At 51.5% G+C, this 22,737-nt stretch overlaps 3 protein-coding genes across 3 annotated transcripts; 2 read left to right on the forward strand and 1 right to left on the reverse strand.

Moving 5' to 3' along the window:
• Nucleotides 1-91: 91 nt before the first annotated feature.
• On the forward strand, nt 92-3,822 carry LOC118239104. Its single transcript, XM_035446992.1, has 4 exons — nt 92-2,133; nt 2,235-2,399; nt 2,869-2,987; nt 3,207-3,822. Exons 1-4 carry the CDS (start codon nt 2,038-2,040, stop codon nt 3,544-3,546), a joined length of 720 nt encoding a protein of 239 aa, XP_035302883.1. The 5' UTR covers nt 92-2,037; the 3' UTR covers nt 3,547-3,822.
• Nucleotides 3,823-4,101: 279 nt separating this feature from the next.
• Lhb (luteinizing hormone subunit beta) lies at nt 4,102-5,030 on the forward strand. Its single transcript, NM_001246810.2, is given in 3 exon segments — nt 4,102-4,123; nt 4,356-4,523; nt 4,711-5,030. Coding segments are annotated over 3 exon segments (426 nt in total). The 5' UTR covers nt 4,102-4,108; the 3' UTR covers nt 4,954-5,030.
• Nucleotides 5,031-5,074: 44 nt separating this feature from the next.
• Nucleotides 5,075-22,513, reverse strand: Ruvbl2 (RuvB like AAA ATPase 2). The gene is made up of 15 exons (XM_027420632.2): nt 22,228-22,513; nt 16,869-16,923; nt 14,875-14,930; nt 14,229-14,370; nt 13,252-13,381; nt 13,081-13,147; nt 8,837-8,943; nt 8,533-8,626; nt 8,319-8,442; nt 7,874-7,968; nt 7,671-7,789; nt 5,925-6,044; nt 5,572-5,701; nt 5,280-5,394; nt 5,075-5,187 (listed from the first exon to the last, which is right to left on the reverse strand). Exons 1-15 carry the CDS (start codon nt 22,237-22,239, stop codon nt 5,162-5,164), a joined length of 1,392 nt encoding a protein of 463 aa, XP_027276433.1. The 5' UTR covers nt 22,240-22,513; the 3' UTR covers nt 5,075-5,161.
• Nucleotides 22,514-22,737: the final 224 nt, after the last annotated feature.

Below are 22,737 nucleotides of genomic sequence, written 5' to 3' on the forward strand. Positions count from 1 at the left end.
AACGATGGGAGCAGCTGGCCCCAGAACCTTGAGAATGTGGTGAGTGAAAGGCCTTGAAGCACCTGGGAGCCTGGGAGCCTGGGAGCCTGGGAGCCTGGGAGCCTGGGAGCCTGGGAGCCTGGGAGCCTGGGTTAAATGGGGAGTCTGACCTGGCCAAGGCATACAGGTGTTGACTTGGAATGCAGCACTCTGCTTTGAGTGGCAAGCACTAGAGAGTGCAAGCACACTTGGATACTGAATATCCACAACAGATCTAGTCTTTTTTGTTTAGCTTTGATTTTGGAGACAGGGTCTTGTGCGGCTCAGGCTGTCCTCAAACTCACTAAGTTTTGAACTTCTGTCTCCTGCTCCCACCTCTCAAGTGCTGGCACTACAATTTATGTGGTGCTAGGGTTGGAACCCAGACTTTCTGCGTGCTTGGCAAGCATGCCATCAACAAGAACCCCACACACAGCTCCTTTTTTTTTTATGTTTTGGGGCAGGTTCTCATGAAGCTCAGGCTGGCCCAGAACTGGAATATGTTGCTGAGATGACCTTAATTTTTAAAAAAGATTTCTTTAACTTTGTGTGTATTGAGTGTTTTGCCTTCATGTATGATGTGCATTATGGCTGTGTCTGCAGTGGCCAAGCCAGAGTATTGCATCCCCTGGACCTGGAGTTACAGATGGTTGTGAAGCACCATGTGGGTGCTGGGAACTGAACCCTTATCCTCTGCAAGAGCAACAAGTGCTCTTAACTGTTGATCCATCTCTTCAGCCCCGCCTTCATCTTGAGTGCCACCACACCTGTGAGATAGGCTCGCTCCACAGTAGGTCAGACTGGCCTCAACAACAGGCCTATGACACCACGGGCGGGTGCATAAACAGTCTTCGGAGGCCAGCTTCTCTCACCCTGAGTGAACCTGGACCACTAGCTGGGCAGAATCTGCCCCTGGATGCTCCGAGGGTGGCCCTATTCCCACCCTCTAACCACCTCCCTCTCAGTCTCTCTGACTTCCTGTCTCTTTTCTGTGGGTGAGGAGCTCCCCTTTCTTTTCTAAGTGTTTCCCTCGGTGCCCCCAGGTGGAAGTTTTCAGCCAAATGAAAGGCAGGCAGGACTGGGGACGCCCTCCCTTCATCCTTCATGGAAAAGAGCTGTCTGGAAACTGTTACCCCGAGTTGGGCAGGCCTGGCACGAAGTCATCAGCAGATGGGAAACCACCTCAGGCTCCTCACACATGCCCAAGACACACGGTGGGCCCTGTGCTCAGCCCAAGGCAGCAGAGCATGAGGACCCTGTGCGGAGGCAGTCCGAAGGCCAGGGGCCCTGCAGGAAAAGGGCGTTTAGTTCCCCTCCCCCTGAGTCAGCCTGCCTCCCCAGTCTGCTGTGTCCCCTCCCCTGACCTCCTGTTTCCTTTCTCCTCCTCTCCTGGAGTCTCCACCCATCTCTGTGTATCTCTTTCTGTGCAGGTCTTTCTTAGGGTCTCCTCCAACCTCCTCTTTCAAAGTCCTAGTCTGGGTTCCTGAACCCTCCCCACACGATTGGCTGGGCTCGGGGTGGGCGGGTTCTGTTACGAGGGGCAACGGCCACACCACAAGCCGCTTCTTGGCTTCCGAGAGTGAGAACCATGGCAGGTCGGACCCTAGCTCTGCGATATGGGCCCCCTTGGTCCCCGATTTCTGAAACCGAGGTTCCTGGAACCTGGCCCAGCTGGTGTTTCACCAGCAGCGGGGTGGCCCACCACAGGATCCCACCGGCGCACTTTCCCCCGCCCAGTCTACAGGTGAGAGGACTCAGGGCGGAGTTCACAAACCCGTGTGCTGGGTGTGCTGTCGTAAAGAACTAGGGTGAGGCTCTTGTCTTGAAGGAGGCGGGGCATGGGAGCCTGCATGCCAGGAGCTGAAGAGGAAGGCTCTTTGGGTCTTTTGGCTGAACTACACGCCTTCTCCCCAGTCTACGGTCGCGGCACCGCTGCCCGCAGCCGTGAAGCACGATCCGCACATATGGACTTTTGACGAAGTCATCAGCAGATGGGAAACCACCTCAGGCTCCTCACACATGCCCAAGACACACGGTGGGCCCTGTGCTCAGCCCAAGGCAGCAGAGCATGAGGACCCTGTACGGTCACTAGGGATCAAATCTTTGGCAGAGAAGGTAGGGCTCTGGGCTCTGGGATCATGCAGCCCGAGGGATGGAGAGTTGGACACTGGAGCCCCTGCTTGCTCACCTTGAGTCTTTGAACCTCCTCCTTGTAGCTAAGAAGACACCAGGGCTGGGGTGTCCCCCTAATCACAAAATACCAGGTCAGCGAGACAAAGACACAGTACACGGGCTTGCCAAGTCAGGACCAGAGTGCGCCTCTTTTTGAGAAGTCCCAACCCCTGGAGCTCGCCGACCACCACCGCGGGGGCCCTTCCCAGGTAGAGAGGGATTTGACACTGCAGGAAGGAGCCTGGGCTGCCCAGAGAGTTAGCTTCACTCGAGGGTGAAGCTAAAAGGTATTGGATTAGGGTCAGGATACTGAAGCTTAAAGTCTGGAGGACACAGAGCCGGGAGGCTGGTGCAATGAACTAAGTTAAAGTTTTGCTCCCCAGAGTTGGAGAATATTCTGAGACAAGGTCAGGTTAGCAGAGGTCAGGTTTACTGGGCATGTTAGCAGTTAGGTGGAATTGTTATCCATGATGTACTTACTATCCAGTGTTTAGGCGAGGAGGGAACTGGAAAGCTGCAGCTGGAGTTTGGGTTCTTGGCCAGTAAATGTTTGGATGGGGTGCAGAGCTTCCTAAGGGCTCTGATTTGAGTCACAAAGCCTGGGACTAGTGGGAGGGCTTTGTAGGCAGGGTACATCCAATCTCTTTCTTATCTACTTCCTTTCCCAATACTCCTCAGGCCCTAATCCCCTGGACGAGAAACCCAGAGCTGGCTGGCAAGCCCTTTACAGTGAGCAAGATGGGCACCTTGGACCGCCTCCAGCCCTATCTGACCACCACTGTACGTGACTTCTCCAGGTGAGCCTATGGCCTGCAGGTTCTGGTGTAGGAGCAGCCCCTCTCCTTGGCAGTTTCAACTGCAGATACAAGAGCCACAGTACTGACCCAAGCTGAGGTCTTCAGCTCAAGATCCAGAGCCTCCTCCAAGGCAGTAAGGGCCTATTCCCAGGCCCTAGAGGCCCCTGGAATCCCAACTCTACTGCTCTTGGTCCTACTCACCCGCTGCCCCACCCACAGGAAGGAGTTGCCTGGATACCCTGATCAAGAAACAATGACTTGCTGGAAATGGAAGTCACAGGCCTCCTGCCATCTTGAGCTGCATGGCGGTCAACTGAAAGGGCGCCTAGCCCGTGCACGCCCAGCGCCACCAGCTGTGCCATACCGGGGTGCCCTGCCTCTGACCCAAGAATCTTATGGACCCCCAGCGCACCCACTCCGCAGGCTGGATCGCTTTTGCCCACTAGTGGCACCCTGGAGATGCCCCCACCCAAAGCCAGTGCCTGGTATCTACAGCGTGCCCAAGGCCTACTGCACTGAAAACTCCCGCTATGGGAGTGCCAGGGCAGAGCTGGTGTGAGCATGTGCGCCCCGCCCACCAGGCAGACATTCATTACAGAATTGGATTTGTGGGTGGGTCAACCTGGGCATACCCCATGCTCCTCCAGGCTGAGCTTACTGATCAAGGAGTTTTACAGTTAAAACCACACCCATTTCTGGACCCAAGCATCCTGATTAGGGAGTTGGGTGAGGGGTGGTTGCTCCACCTCTGGCAGTGTCTGGATATAGTAAATTCAGAGGTCCACTGGGCATGGAGGGACACTAACACTGAAGCTGTTCTTTCCTAGAAGGTTGCACCGAGAGTGAGAATACTCCCCTTTCCCCTCCCATGATGAGGTGAAGGACCTAAGGACCCTTCCTGCTCTTCCAAGGTTGGCTAGGCTCAGACATCTGGGCTGAGTGTGGGGCCAATTACCGTGACACTAGAGCTGGTCCCTTGCTTCCCTGACCTTGTCTGCCTCTCGCCCCCAAAGAGATTAGTGTCTAGGTTACCCAAGCCTACAGCTGCTGCTTGGTGGCCTTGCCACCCCCACAACCCGCAGGTATAAAATCAGGTGGCCAAGGTAGGGAAGACATCAAGAATGGAGAGGCTCCAGGTAAGAGTGTAGGGTCCAGGGCATCTCCCAGTTCCACCAGACTCTTAACTGGTACAGATGGGCAGCCCTGTGGCCTGTGGAGGGAGGTGGTGTCCTAGCTGGTGGACTCAAGCAGGACAGAAATGAATCTGATAGCAGGTGATGGGTCCTAAGGCCAGGATTTATATTATACCCTGGTCCAGAGTCTGGGAGGGAAAACCCAGAGCAAGACTGAGGCACTGACTATGTCCAGGGGCTGTTGCTATGGCTGCTGCTGAGCCCCAGTGTGGTGTGGGCTTCCAGGGCCCCCCTACGGCCACTGTGCCGGCCTGTCAACGCAACCCTGGCTGCAGAGAATGAAGTCTGCCCAGTCTGCATCACCTTCACCACCAGCATCTGTGCCGGCTACTGTCCTAGTATGGTGAGCTCACCAAATGGGCTGGGACCTCACTTGTGACACAAAGTACTGTCACTTCAGCTAGACCCAAGACAGGAGGTGGCAGTGGGGTCAAAAGGGATGGTACCTGGGCAGGGGTCATAGCCACTGTGGGGTTTGGAGGGTCAGGTGGACAGGAGAACTCATAATTGCTTATCTCCCTGGGCTCCAGGTCCGAGTATTGCCGGCTGCCCTGCCTCCTGTGCCCCAGCCCGTGTGCACATACCGTGAGCTACACTTCGCATCTGTCCGCCTCCCTGGCTGCCCACCTGGGGTGGACCCCATGGTCTCCTTCCCTGTGGCCCTCAGCTGCCGTTGTGGACCCTGCCGTCTCAGTAGCTCTGACTGTGGGGGTCCCAGGGCTCAACCATTGGCCTGTGACCTCCCCCACCTCCCTGGCCTCCTCTTCCTGTGAGGCCCACCCCCTAAAGCCTCTATCTCAAGGAGCTGGCAGGTGTTCCAACCTTCCCTCCCAATAAAGGCTTTACAAGTGCACCAGGGTGTCTTCTGTGGGCTCTGAGGACACACAGCAGGGCTCCAGCTGTTTACAACCATTTTATACAGAGTCACAGTGTCAGAACTTGTAGAAAACAAGGTAGGAAGGGTTGGGGTGGAGCTTCAGCTCAGGAGGTATCCATTGTTTCGCCTTCTGTGGAGAGAGGAAGCCAGGCATGAGTGAGGTCCAGGGTGCTCCCATGTGGCCCTCTCCCGCAGTGGCAGCAGGCTGGGAGGGATACTCACTGAGCTCGTTGAAGAGGAAGGCATCTTGGTATTCCTTCATGTACTGCGTGGAGCGGGATTCGTCCAGGAAGAGGGAGTATACTCGTTTGATGTCGTCTACCTGCACCTCTGTGCCCTGGGGACAAGTGGGACTCAGCTCATGTCAGCTTAGGGTCATGGGTCTCCCCTCCCCCGCCACTTTTTCCTCTAAGATTGCTGTGGTTCTCAGTCCCCACCCAATACCCATGTGCCATGGTCTGTAGGCTACCCCAGGGTCATCCCTTCAGTCCTCCAGGCTAACTTGCTAGCTTACCTTTCGTTTCCGGCACACCAGACTGGCTGCTGTGATGAGCTGGATGGCATAGCGCAGGGAGGTCTCTAGCCCAATGCGGGTCAGCACTGTGTAGGCGTCCTCACTCATCTCCACATCTTCCTCCTCACAGCTGTGGGCAGGCAGGCCTCAGCCAGACAGAATGGCACATCACCCCACCCATCCCCCCAAAGACACGTGACACATGCCTCAGAACCACATATGAGGGGCTCCCAACCCTACCCCCAGAACTCCCCCACTGGTAGGATGCCATACTGGTCTTCTCAGATGCAGAGGCCTAGGTGAATCCCTCCCATCCAATGTGTGTTCCTATAAAGGGGCCAGGGGTGCCCCACCGGATGCGTAGAATCTGCTTGGTGTCCTTCTCACTGTAGGGTGATGTTGACACAATGAGCAAGCGGTCTAGAAGGTCAATGGGGATGCCATGGGGACTTTGGTAGCTGGTGCCTCGGATCCTGGGGGTCAGGGAAGATTGTTAATGGATGCTCCTGGAAACCATGACAGCCATCAGTCCACTTGGGAGCTGAATAACTAACTATATGAGCACAGTCTCTTATCACCTGTAAGCACAGTCCTCCCCAGTAGTGCCAGTGGCTCTCCTGTACCCTGCTGCACAGGCAATTCTTGGTGGGCAATGGGACCCATAACAATTTGTTCCAGTCATAGGCAGTTTAGCCACAAATAATGATGCTGTTCTCCAGGAAGGTGGCTCAGGACAGCTGCCAGACTCCAAACTAGAGTCCAAGAACTAGTGCACTTCCGGGACTGGGGATTGCAGGTGAACGTCATGTGACAAAGGGATTAGAAGCAGCCACCTCCCTCAGAGACCTGAGGACTGGCTCCTCTGTAGGCACTGGTCTAAAGATGCCTCTCCTCTCACCCTGCCACCTTAAACCTATGGCCTTAGCAAGTCGATGAGTTTTGCTGGCCTAAGTGGGAGCGATGGAATGGGGTGAAGAGCAGAGCAGGTGAGGTTGCCAGGCCACAGCCTGTTGTCTACCCTCTACCTTTCTCATAACCACATATAACTCCAGTTCCAGAGGGTACGGCACACTCTTGTGGCATCTGTGCAGACCACATGCATGTGTGCATATATATAAACACACACAAAAGTGAGATGCTTAAGAACACATACTGTTCTTACAAAGGACCCCAGGTGGGCTCCCAGTACCCACAATGGGTAGCTGCTCATAACTGTTTGTCAATTTACCTGCAGGGAACCTGACATACTGTTCTGGACTCTGCACACACCTGAACTCACACTTACACATTACCCCCCGCCTACATACACATCACTCTTTAAAAAAACGGGGGATGGATGCCATGGAAAAACATGAGACAGGCTAATATGCTTGATGAAGCTCATGACCCACCACCAGCGGGAGTCTGGCACCCTGGGTCCTGTCCCTCCTGGGTCTCCAAACTCCAGCCCTCTTAACCTGGGAACCATTGCTTCAGACCTGTTTTTTGTTTGTTTGTTTGTTTGTTTTTGGGCGGGGGACAGGGTTTCTCTGTGGCTTTGGAGGCTGTCCTGGAACTCTGTAGACCAGGCTGGTCTCCAACTCACAGAGATCCACCTGCCTCTGCCTCCCCAGTGCTGGGACTAAAGGCGTCTGCCACCACCGCGTGGCTTGTTTGTGTTTTTTTTTTTTTTTTTTTTTTTTTTTTTAAAAAAAAAAAGGGTCTCATGTAGCCCAGACTAGCATAGAACTCAAAATCCCCGTTTCAGCCTACATAGTATTAGGACTACTGGTGGAGTGGGTGCCACCATGCCCAGAACTCCACAGCATCTTTAGATCAAAACTACTAGTCTGAGTGACTTGCCTGATCCCAGCAGTTTGTGACATGTCTAACAGATGCCCCTGTGCTCAGCACAGGGTGATTTCCTGGGGTATCTTTGGGTGTCTTGGTCAACAGTTCTGAACGACAAGTGGCCCAGGATTGTGGGGGCAACATACAGGGCAAACTTCAGAAGGAGGTGCTAGGTTAACCAACCATGGCACTCAGTCCACTTATGCTCAGGCTGCCATCAATCCCCTGATCCAGAGGGCCCCTTCACCCAGAAATCTACGGCTGCTCACCGGGTGATGCCTCGGTTGGTGGCCATGATGAGGACTGGGGCCATGTCACTCTCCAGGGCCCGGTTGAGGAAGGAGAAACTCTCAATATCTAGCATGTGGACCTCATCGATGAACAGCACCTAGAAGCCATTGGGGCACAGATCAAGCTCACCTCCACCCCTTTCCCCAGGTCATACCCGCCCACCTTGTGTCTAGCCACTCACCCCAGGGATGATCTCCGCCTTGCCCTCCTCCCTCCACTCAGCCACTTTGGCATTGATCTGTTCTCGGACTTCTGACTTGATCTCCCCTGTGTCTCCTGCCAGACACAGGGCACATCAGTGGAGATGGAGACTGGGTCCAGGATCCGGGGTGGGCAAGGACAGAGAAAGACAAATGCCACAGAGGAGGGCTCTACTGCTACAGCAGCAGGGCTAGGACCTGGAGCACTTTAGAAAGGACGGAAGGCCAGGCCCTGACAAAGGGTGTGAGGGCAATGCAGGGAAGGACAAACTCCAGTGGGAACAGAAGGCAAACAGCAGGTCTGGGAAGAAAGACTGAAGGGGCAGGAAAGCCGGGGGTTTGTTGTGCCAAGGGAGGAGAAAGAAGGGACACACCAGAAGGGGGGTACATCAGTTGCTGGGGACTGGTTGGGGAGGGACAGCTGACCTGAGAAGAGGGCCAGGAAGCCCTGAGTGCGGGAGTTGATGACGTCAATCTCATGGAGGGACACAGTGTGCACCACCTCCTTGCGTTTCTGCAGCTCCCCGTCTGGGCACTGCACAAACTTGGTCTATAGGGTTGAGGGCAGGTGTGAGGGCAGCAAGGGCACAGGCACCTCATGACGTCACAAAAGATATACAAACATCCCAGTGCCAGGTACCTGGGAGCCCATGGCATCATAGTCGCGAGCGCGTGTGAAGGAGCGGCCCAGCTTGGAAATCTTGCCAGTGGCCTTATCAATAGTGATCACGTCCCTGCAGGGGCAACAGCAAAGACTGAAAGGGCTGGGCAGAGGTGGCGCATACCCTTAGTTCCAGCATTCAGGAGGAGGCAGGAGGATCTCTGTGAGTTCAGGGCCAGCTTGGTCTACAAGCAAGTTGTAGGACAGCCAGGCAGAGAGACCCTGTCATGGAAAAAAAAACATTCTCACTACCCCAGCCACCTTCATGGTCCCAGTGGCTCACCCGGCCTGGACCTTGTCCTTGGTCAGAGACTCGATCATCTTGGTGCCCAGGTCATAGATGGTCTCCATCTCCGTAGTCTTGAGGGTCAGTTTGCCCACCTTAGATCCCTGAGGGGACACATCAGGAAACCCTTAGATGACCTCACCCCTTTGTGACCACAGCTTCAAAATTGGTGTGGCATAGGAAGCTTGTGGAAGGGATGGCCTCAGAAGGTGGTGTCATGGGTGCCAAGATGTACCCTCCAATGTCTGCTGATGTGTAACTGTGAAGCCCACAAATGAGTGGAGGAAAGTACCAAATGCTAACCCCCCCCCCCACTTGTTTCTGTATTTAGTTAATACTTATTTATTGTGTATAGTGTTCTGCCTGCATGTATGCCTGCAGGCCAGAAGATGGCATCAGATTGCATTACAGATGGTTGTGAGCCACCACTTGGTTGCTGGGAATTGAACTCAGGACCTCTGGAAGAGCAGCCACTGCTCTTAACAGCAGAGCCATCTCTCTGGCCCCTAACATGGCTCTTTCATACCCAGATGAAAGGCATCCCTCCCCCCACAACTCTGGGGCTGGAAGCCTGCATCCAGCGCTGTACCACCAAGCTACACGGCAAGACTCTCACACTGACTCTAGGCTGACCCTCTGCTACTGAGCTGCACATCCTCAGCCCTATTCTCTCGTTTCATTATCCCTGGGCTCATAAGACCTCCTGCCTCAGCCTCCTGAGCATCTGACCACAGTAAAAAAGTGTTTTTGTTGATTATAAAAAATCAAACAATTGAAACTGGGCCAGCAAAGCAGCTTGGTGGACAGAGTACCTGAAACCAATCTTAATGACCTTGGAACCAGTGTGGTAGAAGAACCTACTCCCACAATTTGTCCTCTGACCTCCACACCCACTAAATAAACGCAAAAACAAAACAAAAATCCTTTTATAAAAAGTTAATTAAATTTGAGGCCAGCCTGGTCTACCTACAAAGTGAATTCCAGGACAGCCAGAGCTATACAGAAAAACCCTGCCAAGAAAACCAACCAACCAACCAACCAACCAACCAACCAACCAACCAACCAACTAACCAACCCACCCACCCACACACACATTCTCCTCAGGGCATAAGCAGGCATTAGACTACTTAGGCCTTATTCGGGAATCAACTGTTGGTCTCTGGCCCCTGTAGGGTAGGTGGCATGGTAAAAGGGAGGGTCTAAGGGGGAAATGGGTTTATCTGTACATAAATATTTTAACATTTTATTCTCTTTAATTACAAGCAGCATCTGTGTGTCTATATGTGGGTTTGTGCACATGAATGCAGTACCCACAAAAGCCAGAAGAGGGTACTGGATCTCTAGAACCGTGTTATAAGTAACTGGCTGTGAGTCACCCAAAGTAGGTGCTGGGAACTGAGCTTGGGTCCTCTGGAAGAGCAGTACATGTTCTTTACTGCTGAGCCATTAAAAAAAGTTCACAGATATACACATACACAAATCTTAAAGATATCTCTTGGAAAAAGCTTTACCCATAGTATTCTCACCATGTTTATAGAATCTAAAATTTAATTACTGATAGAGCAAATTTAATTACCAATTTAGAAGTCTATTTACAATTACTAGAATTACTTAGCAGCATTGCCATGCTGAATCCATCTCTATTAACAATGAGGAATGAGCTGGGTTGGGTGTGGTTGTATACCTGTAATCTGAGCTCTAGGAAGCAGGAGGTAGAGGACCAGGGGCCCATGTCCAATGCACATTAAAAAAGAAAGAAGACTGTCTCAAAACACAAACAAATCAGGAGTGCTGGTTCATGCCAGCAATCCAGCACTCAGGAGGCCACAGTCAGCCTGGGTGTAGATCCTACCTCAGAATGCAATGGGGATATGGATGTGGCTCAGCAGAGGGCTTACCTATCATGCAAAACACTCTGGGACCATTCTCCAGCAGGGCACAACCTGGGCATGGTGACACCTAAGATCGTAGCACTCAACAGGAGGAGCACTGGAAACTCAGTGCTCGGATCATCTTTAGTTATATAACAAGTTCAAGGCTACATAAGACCCTATACCAAAAGGAAAAACAATTGAGCAGAGGGCCAGAGAAATGGCTCAGCAAATAAGCCATTTTTTGCACAGCAAAGCAAATAAGCCTTGCTGTGCAAGGGTGAGGACCGGAATTTGGATCCCAGCACCCATGATGATGATGACTATGATAGACAATCAGGCATGGCCATATGTATGTAGGCCTGTAACCCCAGTGCTGTTGGGGAGGAAGAAAGGATCACAGGAGCTCTCTGGCTGCCAGCCCACTTCCAGGTCAGAAAGAGACCTTGTCTCAAAGAAATAACACATCACGACAAAGCAGGAAACCAGATACCCTGGTCCAGTCTCTGCATGTGTGAAAAAGTGTGCATATACATCTTGCATAAACAAGTACACCCAGGGCTGGGTGTAGTGGTGCACACCTTTAGTCCCAGCACTCAGGAGGCTGAGGCAGGGGAATCTGAGGTTCAAGAGCAACTTGGTCTGCATGAGATCCTTAATAAACAACAACAACACACATAGACACAGACACGAACAGACACAGACACGCACACACACACACACACACACACACACACACACACACACACACACACAGAGCCAATGAAAAAGAAGAGGGTTCACCTATGACACAGAGGCGGGAATCACTCAAGGGTTTTATTTTGGCTCAGTGAGCTCAAAATACTTCTTTTCCCAGGCACTTCAGTAGCAATTAAAACATCATATGAAGAACCAGCAACACCGGGGTTTTGTTTGTTTGTTTGTTTGTTTGTTTGTTTATCGAGACAGGGTTTCTATGGCTGTCCTGGAACTCGCTCTGTAGACCAGGCTAGTCTCAAACTCACAGAGATCTCCCTGGCCCTGCCTCCTGAGTGCAAGAATTAAAGGTATGTGCCAACATGCTCAGCTGCAACACAGAACTTCAAAACCCAATCACCCGAGCTGGGTGTTGATGGCGCATGCCATTAATTCCAGCAACTCAGTAGGCAGAGGCAGGCGGATCTCTGTGAGTTTGAGGCCAGACTGGTCTACAGAGCTAGTTCCAGGACAGACTCCAAAACAATACAAAGAAACCCTGTCTTGAAAAACCAAAAAACAAAACAAAAAAACAGATTGTCCACTGCCCCACACTCCTACTCGTATCATACAAAGCTTCCAGAACATGCAAGTCCAGAGGCAGGAAGAGATCAGGAGGCTAGGGTGGGATAAAGTCACGGCTGTTGGTATACAGGTACAATTTTCTCATGGGGCAATAGAAAATTCTAGAACTAGATAGAGGTTTTGATGGCTGCATGACACTGAGTGCATTGCCATCCAACCACTCTCTCTGAAATAGTGCAAGAGCTCTGCTGTGGAGGCTCACATGGCGCACACAGGAGGGTCCCACCCTAGCAACTCCTGCAACGGAGAAGTTCCAAGGGCCTCTAGACTTGATCCATCAGTCCTGTGCAACCTCACCTCAGTCCTCAGAGATGAGATTTCAGACCAACTGTAAAACAGGATGAAGGGGAACCTATTATTTACTCTGTAAATTAAAAGAAAAAAAAAATCATGCCAGGCAGTGGTAGCACACACCTTTAGTCCCAGCACACAGGAGGCAGAGGCAGGTGGGTCTCTGTGGGTTCCAGACCAGCCTGGTCTACAAGAACTAGTTCCAGGACAGCCTCCAAAGCTACAGAGAAACCCTGTCTCAACCCCTCCCCCCCAAATCACATATGTTCACATACATGGGTGCACGTGCACAGTGTAGGTTGGAGGATAACTAGTGAGTTTGATTCCTTCCATCATGTGGGTGGTGGGAACTGAACTCACACCAGGCTTGGCAACAAATACCCACTTAGCCACCTCATAGCCCTTCGAGTAACTTTAAAGACATGAAATGAAACAACTGAGCAGCTGCCTAACAAACATGGGGCTTTAGGTTTGACCCAGCACAGAAAAAAGAAAACAGAAACTCCTACAACCAGGTAGAAGAAAGCCAAGTGTCAGACACCTCTGGGTGACACTGGAAGCACAAAGTGTCACACAGAGGTAGGTCAACTGGGTGGCCGTAGAGTGAAGGACGCTGGGGGAAAGTTCTGATTCTTGGTGCCCACAGCAACTCATCAGCTGACACACTCATTTAGCTAGCTTCTCATTTTACAAGAAAATCTATATCATCCTTTGCCCTTTGGCTGGAGGTGTTGGGACTGGGAAGCCACAGAGACTCACCGTGCCTGTGGCTGGCCGGTCGATCTGGATCTCCACCACCTCGCCTTCAATGATCTCTGTCTCCTCCCTGGTGGGACAGACAACAGAGCCTGGGTCAGACTGGCCCCTGAGACCCTGGCTCCCTGACCAGGACTTCGAGCAAGCAGAATGGATATCACACAGGAAACTCACTTGATACGGACACCGATGGAACGGCGGAAGGCTTGAGTCAGAGCCTCAGTCTTGCTCATCTCCAGAGAAAAGATCTCACTGCCTGCGATGGCTGTAAAGGGTGTGTCGGGGCCCAGTGCCTGAGCCATGCCTGTGGGAGCAGTGGTCAGGCAGTTGTGGCTGCTGGCCCCAGATCCCTGACTCAGTGATGGCCACCCACCCTATCAGCCATTTAGTCTCCACATTAGCACGCATCACCTTGCAAGGCACGGAGACATGGCCACCTCTCTAGGTAAGTGCCATTTCTGAACTGATTGCTGGTAGAGCTCGACTCTCCGTGCCAGGTCCCACAGGGTTATCAGAGGTGGGAGTGCAAAGACAGGTGAGGCAGGGGAGTCTCAGAGGCAGAGACGCCCCAGGAGGGTTCTGAAGGATGGACAGAGTTCCACAAGCAAAAGCAGCAGCTGTGACCCTCAATCACTAGTGGACTGCTACAGAGAAGGCTGTCTGTCTGTTTGTCCAGTGTTCATTTGCTTCCTCATCCCCAGACCCTCACTTTATTAAGAGAGTAATGATCCAAATTAAAAAATTGTACAATAATGCTGGCCTGGTGGCACACACCTTTGTCCCAGCACTTGGGAGGTAGAGGTAGGTGGATCCCCAGGCTAGACAAGACTAGCAACCTCCAAAGCCCCAGCCTGCTCTGCAAACCATGTGATAGAACCAGAAATGCAGAAGCACACAGCTTCCTTACAGGACAGCTGTGAAGGATGCATGACTGGACTACAGTGGGGAAGGCTACAGCTGAAGCAGCCTTCTTGGAATACAAGGTGACCCTAGCATGGAAACAAGGAGAAAATGTTAAGACAGAGGACCCCATATAACTTCTCAGTGGTCCCAGACAGCCTCCTTCTGACGTCTCTATGATTGTCTGTTAAACAGCTGACATGTCCCTGACCGCCACAGAAGGAGAATGTCTGCCCCACGAGGCCTCTTACCCATGGCAATGGCGGTCTTCCCAGTGCCTGGCTGTCCAGCAATGAGGACGGCCCGCCCTGCAATCTTCCCTTCTCGGATCATCTCCAGCACCACGCCGGCTGCACGCCGGGCAGCAAGCTGCCCCACCATGCCCTGGGAAGCCTGGAGGGTAGGAGATGAGAGGACATGGAAGGTGACTGATTGCCTCCAGAGCCACTGACGTGTTCCCACCACACCCTGGCCCACACCTTGCCTGCTTGGAAAAAAATAAAAAATACTGGTTTTCTTCTTGATTTTTTTTTTCTTTTTGAGGCAGGGTCTCACTCTGTAGACCAGCCTGGCCTTGAACTCAAGAGATTGGGCTTGCAGGTATAAAACACTGTGTATGGTTGAAATCCTTCATCACAGAATCAAGAGGTCTGAGCCAGGCAGTGGTGGTGCATACCTTTAATCCCTGCACTTAGGAGGCAGAGGCAGGAGGATCTCTGTGAGTTCAAAGCCAGCCTGATCTACAGAGCCAGTTCCAGGAAAGGCTCAAAGTCTCCAAAGCTACAGAAAAATCTTGTCTTGAAATAAACAAAACAAAACAGGTCTGAAGATAGGAATAGCCCTGCCCAACATGACAGGAGCAGCCCATATACCCAGCCCCCTGCCCCATAACTCTACCTGTCTTGGTTCCAAGGCATCATCCAGTCCCAGACCCCGGATGTGGGAGTGAGCACCTGTGTGGGAGGAAGGGAAGAGTCACTGGCTGGCTCCAGGCCATGCTGTGTGGATTCTGAGTCAGGGGCTTCCCTCAGAGATCAGGCTCCCCTGTTAAATGAGGCCAGGAAGATGCCTGAGTTAAGTGTTCAGCATCCGAGAGCTGGATGACTCCACCAAGTTCCCAGGTACTGGGCCCAAGAACTAACAGTGAGGGCCACTGCAGGAGGACACTGGTACTCAGGGCTGTTATTCCACATCACCCCGACAAGTACCATTCCTGGGCCCATCCACAGGGATGGGGAGAGAGTGCAGACAGGTTAGGGCTCAGACCCCATCCAGCAAGAGGTGAGGATGGAGCCCCAGTGCACCAGCCACTGGCTCTGTACTAAAGCTCAAAGGACACAGGCAGCAGGCCCAGTCACAACCCATCTCTATGCCACCACACTCTTGAAGTGAGTTGTGTCACTTTTGATAGAGATGAGATATAGCAAGTGCTGGGTCCAACCCAAGTGTGGGGAGGAGGAGGGTGTTTCATTTCAATAAAGCAGAACTCATCAGCCAGGCATGGCAGTACACATCTGTGACCTCAACCCTCAGGAGGTAGAGGCAGGAGAATCAGAAGTTAAAAATCACCCTCAGATACACAGTGGGTTCAGGGCTAGCCCGACCCACATGAGATTGCCTCAAAAACAAACAAACAAAAAACACACCACACAAAAAATCCCCCAAGGCCAGGCAGGGTGGTACATACTTTTAATTCCAGCACTCAGAAGGCAGAGGCAGGTGGATCTCTTGAGATTAAGGCCATCCTGGTCTACACAGTGAGTTCCAGGACAGCCAGGGATACACAGAAAGTAAGTAAAAAGGTCCTGCCTTAAAAAAACAAAAGTAGGTGCTGGAGAGATGGCTCAGAGGTTAAGAGCACTGACTGCTCTTCCAGAGGTCCTGAGTTCAATTCCCAGCAACCACATGGTGGCTCACAACCATCTGTTATGAGATCTGGTGCCCTCTTCTGGTATGCAGATATGCATGGAAGGAGAATGTTGTATACATAATAAATAAATAAAATTGTTAAAAAAAGAAAAAAAAGGAAGACACTTAAAGGATGTAGCTCATGGGTAGAGAGCTTGCCTAACGTGAAGAAGGCCTCAACAGACAGCATTCGAGGGCAGTTACTGACTGGTGCAGCTGGTCTCTACCGCTTCCTCAGCTGCAATAGGCTCTAGTCCTTTAAACAGGGAAGCATCAATGGCCTGTGCTTAAACCATTGGCCTTTTAAGCCTTAGAGACAGGGTCTTACCAAGTTGTCCAGGCTGTCCTGGAACCCATGACCCTCTGTCTCAGCCACCACAGCTGCCCATAGTCTCTCATTGACTCTGACATTCACAAGGGGCAACTGTCTTAGCTCCACTTTGCAGGTCAGGAAACTGAGGTGCATGGAGCCAGCAGTCTGATCACTGGACTCACAGAGTTCACTATGAGCCCATACGTGGAGCACACAGCCCTCCAAGTAGGATTCCTCAGAGATGCCCTGCCAGCCTCTGCAGCCCAGGCTTGCTGCAGGTGATGAGCTGTGGCTCTGAGCTGCTCTGAGATTTGGTCACCTCAATGGGGCTAGGATGACAGACTCTGAACCTCCTGGGGTCACAGGAGACTTCCAGCATGAACACTGGTGAATCCGGTAATCAGCTGTTGAATGCTTAGCAGGTGTGGGGCCTAAGACACACCAGGAATGAGGCAGGCCAGGTATACCCTCAGGAGGTGTTTGACCATAGGCACTTGTGTGCAGGGCACATGTTCAGATAGCTCATTGAACTTCCAGAAACCTCATGGAGGCACTAGGCCTACAGCAACATTGCCTGGGACTAGGGCCGCACCATGTCCTTCTCTGCCTGTCTGTCTGTCTGGACACTCGGCAACAGTGGTCTCCCCTGGTCCTGACCCTGCTCACTTACCAATTCGCTCGATTCTTGTCACATCCCGTATCTCAGGGACTTTTGTGGTGGCAGCCTGCAGGTCAGGAGGGTAACATGTAAGAAAATTCCCACGTTCCCCATTTCGTCTCCTCCCTCAAGGTCCTGCTGTCCTACAGGAGCTCCATTATGTTCCCTCCCTCACAGGCACGCTCTGTGCCGTCACTAATGGCAGGGTGATCAGCCCCACCAGACTCTCAAACCAATGCTCTGGTTCATAGTAGGCACATGTCCCACAAAGGGCACAGTACCTGCAGTCCACATCTACCAGGGCCTCCTGAGCTTCTGTGCTCCCAAAGAACCAGCCAACACCGTCCCCTCACAGAGGACAGACATGAGTAAACACCTCCCAGAATGTCTGAGCCCTTGGAATCCCCCATAGAGCAAGCACACCAGTGTGCACAACAGCCAAAATCCACACACAGCCACATGTCCAGTGACCGATGAGTGAACAAGCAGGGTATGGTCTATTCATTTGTGGAATATTACTCAGCCATAAATAGGAGGAGTGAAGCTGATACCTGACATGCCCTGGAAGATCACTGACTATGCTAAGTGAATGGCTCTACACATAAAGATGTCATACTGGATCAGCAGTTAAGAGTACTCACTGGCTGCTCTTCCAGGGGACCTAGATTAAGTGCCCTGAATACATGTGGTGGCTCACAGTTGTCTGTAACTCTAGTTACACATACACGGACATACACAGACATTGACGGAGGCAAAACAGCAATACACGTGAAATAAACCCTGATTTTAAAAAGCCCGCATGTTGAATGACTCTTATATGGAGAATCCAAAAGAGATAGGTCCAGGAATATAAAGCACTGGCTGCCAAAGGCTGAGGGAGGGAGGGAGGTGTGGAACAATGGGGTGCCTGATAAGAGGCATGCCTGCAGTCACTGGAGAGGCTGAATCAAGAGCAGTGCTCTAAATCGGGGGCTACACAAGCTACAGAGTGAAGCAAGAGGATCCAGATAGTGGGCCCTTCACATCTGTAATATTTTTATGAATCTAAGAAACCACAATCCTCAGCATGCCTCCTCCCTGAACAGGCCTTCCAGGGTACTCTATGGCTGCTACAGACTGTCTCTCGCTATGCAATCCTTCCTTTACTCTCTTTGAGGAGGCTGGATGGACTACAGAAGCATAAGACCCCAAACTATTATTACACGAAGGCCCTTTTAAGGTAAGCAAGCATAGAAATGCATCCAAGAACTCTCCTGACAGATCTTCCTGATATAAGTTTGCCTTCTACAAGGTCAGTTCTGTACACTGCCAAACAGACGCCCTTGCTGTGAGTAACTTAATGGAGCTTACAATGACCAGGAAAATAAACTTCAGAGCATGTCTGTGAGGAACTTTCTAGATAGGGTTAAATGGGAAGCCTTAGCCTGCACCAGCATCCAATCGCATGCTGCTTCCTATCTGAAAATGCAATGTGACAGCTGCCTTGGGCTCCTACTGTCACAAGGGACTGTATCGCCTCCAACTGTGTGAGCCATAAAATAAACCCTTCTATGCTGGTCAGTTTTAGTTTTAGGTTAATTTGACACAAGCTAGAGTCTTAATTAAGAAAGTGCCTCCGGGGCTAGATAGATGATGGCTCAGTGGTTAAGAGCACTGGCTGCTCTTCCAGAGGTCCTGAGTTCAATTCCCAGCAACCACATGTTGGCTCACAACCAACCATAATGGGACCTGGTCCCTCTTCTGGCCTGCAGACATAAACGCAGGCAGAACACTGTATACATAATAAATAAATAAAACTTAAAAAAAGAAAAGAAAGTGCCTCCTTGGGACCAGGCGGTGGTGGCGCTCGCCTTTAATCCTAGCAATTGGAAGGCATAAGCAGGCAGATATATGAGTGGCTTTGAGGCCAGTCTGGTCTACAGACAGCTGGGATGTTACACAGAGGACATTTTCTTGATTGACAATTGATGTGAGAGGACCCAGCTCACTGTGGGCAATGCCACCAAGCAGGCAGTCCTGGACCGCACGACAACAGACTGAGCCGGCCGAGGGGAGCAAGACAGTGAGCAGCATTCCTCCTTGGCCTCTGCTTCAGTTTCTGGGTGAACTACAGGTTGCTGAGATGAAACAAAGCTTTTCATCTCCAAGTTACTTTTGTTTGTTTTCTGAGACAGCCCTGTAGACCAGGCTGGAATTAAAGGTGCTTGTCAACACACCCAGATCCCCCCCTCTCCCGCCCCCCCCCAACATGCTGCTTTTGTCAGGTATTTTGTCATCAATGAGAGGTAACCAAGGAAGCAAACATGGCCTGAGTAATGCTTGTGCTGAGGATGAAGCACAGTCAGTTACATCACTGTAAAGATCACCTATAACTCCTGCCTTTGACATACATCCAAGATGACAGGTGACAGCCCAGAACACCCTGGTGGAAGAATCCCAGACTAACACTGTGGTGCCAAGAAAATTCAAGGCTACTATGTGCTCAGGCTGGCTACACCCTTGGGACTCAGATTCAGTTGTGCTGGCTCCCGGGTGCCCAAATGGGGCTCAGGAAGAATGCCTTATGCCCTGGCTTGAGGAGCTAGAATTCTATACACATCACTCCCAAAATGTGGAGGCTGTGGATCTGTCACGAGGCTTCAGAGGTTGCCACAGTCTATAAGACCTTTGTCTAAGTGGTTCCTGGCAATCTGAGGGCACCTTCAACCTGGGAGTCATGCTTTGAAGTCCTGATGAGGCCCTGGTCAGAGAATGGAGCCCAGGTGAAAGGAAAGAATGACTTCAGGAGTCAAGAGTCAGAGTGACAATGAAGCCTCAAGGGCAGGTGTGCTGGTGGGGACTGAGGGCACCAACAGGTAAAGGTACCTGCCTCCAAACCTGACACTTGAATTCATTTCTGGTACCCGTGTAGTGGAATGAGAGAAACCACCCCTGCAAGTTATCATCTGATGTGCACGTGTGTCCTGGTAAGCGGTCACCTACACAAATAAATACACACACACAAAATTAAAAAAAAAAAATCATTTAGGGGCTGGAGAGATGGCTCAGGGCTTAGAAGTGTTCATCTACCCCTCTTGTAGAAGACCTAGGTTCAGTTTCCAGCTACAACTAAGGGCTGAAGAAATAGCTTAGTGGTTAAGAGCACGGCTGATCTTCCAGAGGACCCAGGTAGGTTGAATTCCCAGCACCCACATGGCTCCAATCCCTCCTCTGCCCTTTGTGGGAACCAGGCATGCATGTGGTATACAGACACACACACACACAGGCAAAACATCCATCAAATAAAAATAAAAATAGGGGGGGCTGAAGAGATGGCTCAGAGGTTAAGAGCACTGGCTGCTCTTCCAAAGATCCTGAGTTCAATTACCAGCAACCACATGGTGGCTCACAACCATCTGTTATGAGACCTGGTGCCCTCTTCTGGTGTGCAGATATACATGGAAGCAGAATATTGTATACATAATAAATAAATAAAATCTTAAAAAAATAAAAATAAAAATAGGGGCTATAGAGTTGGCTCAGTGGGTAAGAGCACTTGCTGCTCTTGCACAGGACCCAGGTTTGGTTCCAACATGGTAGCTCATATCCATAATTCTAGTTCCAGGAGATCTAACAACCTTTCCTGGCCTTCTATAGGCACTGAAAGTACATGGTGCATATACAAGCTCATACACAAATAATAATAATAAATTTAAAATATGTTAAAAAGTAACTTTAAAATTTTGAGGTGATTGCCAGGAAACACTTTGGGAGCTCTTCCTTGAGCCTAAATATAGCTGACGCCTTGCATCTGTCCCATATGTGACCAAAGAATAAAAAAAGACAACATACACTGGCAGCCAGACCCACCTCCCTACCCTCTTCCCCCTTCTCTTCTTCACCATGGTAACAGCAACAGACACTCTGCTGCCCTTCCTACAACTTGCCTGGGCTCAACACCGGAATTGAGGGCACCAGAAGGCCAGAGTATCTCTCCACCTAGAACTCTGGGGAGCAGCAGACAGCAGACATCAGACCCTGTATGTTTGGCCCCACATCTACTTGCTCATTTTACCATCCAAATAATTGTGTGTTCACACAGACATGGGGCCTTGTATGAGGTTCTGGACAAGAAGCCAAGCTCTGAGCCCTCACCTTATTGCTCTTCCTCACTGACACTCTTGGTTCCTGACACATTTTCCCCTCTATGTGACACACGCTCTCAAGCACACAGCACAGGTTACCATCTGCTACTGACCCCAGAGCTCAGGGTGCCAGTCTCATTCCTCATAGGACACTGGGACAAAAGACTGCAGAGCTGGCCGCTGACCACATCAAGAGGAAGAAGTGTCTGTGACATGATGTGGGGTGAGCCAGGATCTGCATCCCAGGTTCTTGTTCACTCATTCACATAGATATCTGAGTATCCTGTGTGTGTGCATGTATGTGTGAGAAAAAAGAAATCTGAGTATCCACATGACTCTGCCATCACACGTACGATTATTTTTATTTATTTTTTCCAGACAGGGTTTCTCTGTGTAGCCCCGACTGTCCTAGAACTTGCTCTGTAGGTCACCAGGCTGGCCTTGAACTACTCTGCCTGCCTCTTCCCTACCGAGTGCTGGGACTAACAGTGTGTTCTACACCGCCTGGCAGACCTCGGATTCTTTCTTGTTGCTTTTTGAGACAGGGTTTTTCTGCGTAGCTATGGCTGTCCTGGAACTCGCTCTGTAGACCAGGCTGGCCTCGAACTCAACTCACAGAGATCTGGCAGCCTCTGCTTCCCAAATGCAGGAATTAAAGGTGTGTGCCACCACTGCCTAGTGCGACCTACTTCTTATAGTTACCATCTCCATCAGATTCTAAGGCCACAACGACTAGCTCTCTCCTTCCTGAGGTCAAGACACCAGCCTCTTCCTTCAGACCCAGTTCGGCCCTCTTCTCTTAGGTTCAATCATCCTCACCGGCCCTCTTCCCTCGACCCTGGTGCCCTCCCCAGTCCTCCTCCCCTAGACCAGGCCTCCTATGCAGTCCTCACTCAAGGAGTCAGGCTCCAGCCCTCCTACCTCACAGAAAGGCGCACAAGCCAGCCCTCCTCCATCACTTCCCTCACGCCATGTGTCCTCCCAAGGCCCTAGAGAAGCAGGCGACTTCCTCAGCGCTCTTCCTTCAGACTCACGCCTCCTCCTTTGCTCTCCTCCCTCAGACACAGGTATCCTCCTTATCTCTTACTGAGACCCAGGATCCTCCTCAGCTTCCTCCCTCAAACTCGTGAATCCTCCCGAGCCCTCCTAATCATTCTTCCTTCAGACCCAAGAGTCCTCTCCAGCCGCCTCCGTCAGACTGCATAAGGAGGGTTACTCTCAGTTCTCCACATGCACCCAACACTCACCACAGTTGCCATGATGCACACCAACCGCCAATGCCTGGGCGGAAACGGAAATCGGCTAGGGAAGGCCTTTGTCCTCTCTAGGCTCCCCGGTCATCCAGTCATCTCTATGGTTTAAAACCTATGTAAAACTCTCCTGGGGGCGTACAGTAGGCCGCGCCCACCCCAGAGGCTAAATTGGAAGGCGGGTGTCTGAGTCCTGGGCGGGTTCCTGACGTCTCCTGCTCCTCCTTCTTTTACCCAGTCCCTCACCCCGCCCCAACCGCTAACTGCGATTGCAAAATTCTGAACACTTTTAGGAGCAACCACACGTCGTCCACGATCTCTTTCCTATCTAGCCACCGTTCCTCCCCAAATTGGGCCACGGCTGAGACTGACAGCTCTATTCACCAATTACTTCTGGGCTGCGCAGCAACAAGCCCCGCCCCCTGCAGGTCCCCGCGGATCTCATCCGCCAATAAGAAGACGCCGCAGTCCGTCCCCTCTAGTCGCGGACCAATCGAGCTAGACCAG

This window comes from Cricetulus griseus, chromosome 6 (assembly GCF_003668045.3).
Source record: "Cricetulus griseus strain 17A/GY chromosome 6, alternate assembly CriGri-PICRH-1.0, whole genome shotgun sequence".
Lineage (NCBI taxonomy): Eukaryota > Metazoa > Chordata > Mammalia > Rodentia > Cricetidae > Cricetulus > Cricetulus griseus.

Bases quoted from the DNA above. Each gene is read 5' to 3' on its own strand.
- LOC118239104 (XM_035446992.1), top strand. From the start codon at position 2,038: ATGCCCAAGACACACGGTGGGCCCTGTGCTCAGCCCAAGGCAGCAGAG. The intron at 2,134-2,234 runs GTAGGGCTCTGG...TCCTCCTTGTAG, and splicing joins TCAAATCTTTGGCAGAGAAG to CTAAGAAGACACCAGGGCTG. The intron at 2,988-3,206 runs GTGAGCCTATGG...CCCCACCCACAG, and splicing joins ACTGTACGTGACTTCTCCAG to GAAGGAGTTGCCTGGATACC.
- Ruvbl2 (XM_027420632.2), bottom strand. The intron at 14,931-16,868 runs GTAAGTGAGCAG...CCTCCCACACAG, and splicing joins GACAAGAATCGAGCGAATTG to GTGCTCACTCCCACATCCGG. The intron at 13,382-14,228 runs GTAAGAGGCCTC...CTGCTCCCACAG, and splicing joins GAAGACCGCCATTGCCATGG to GCATGGCTCAGGCACTGGGC.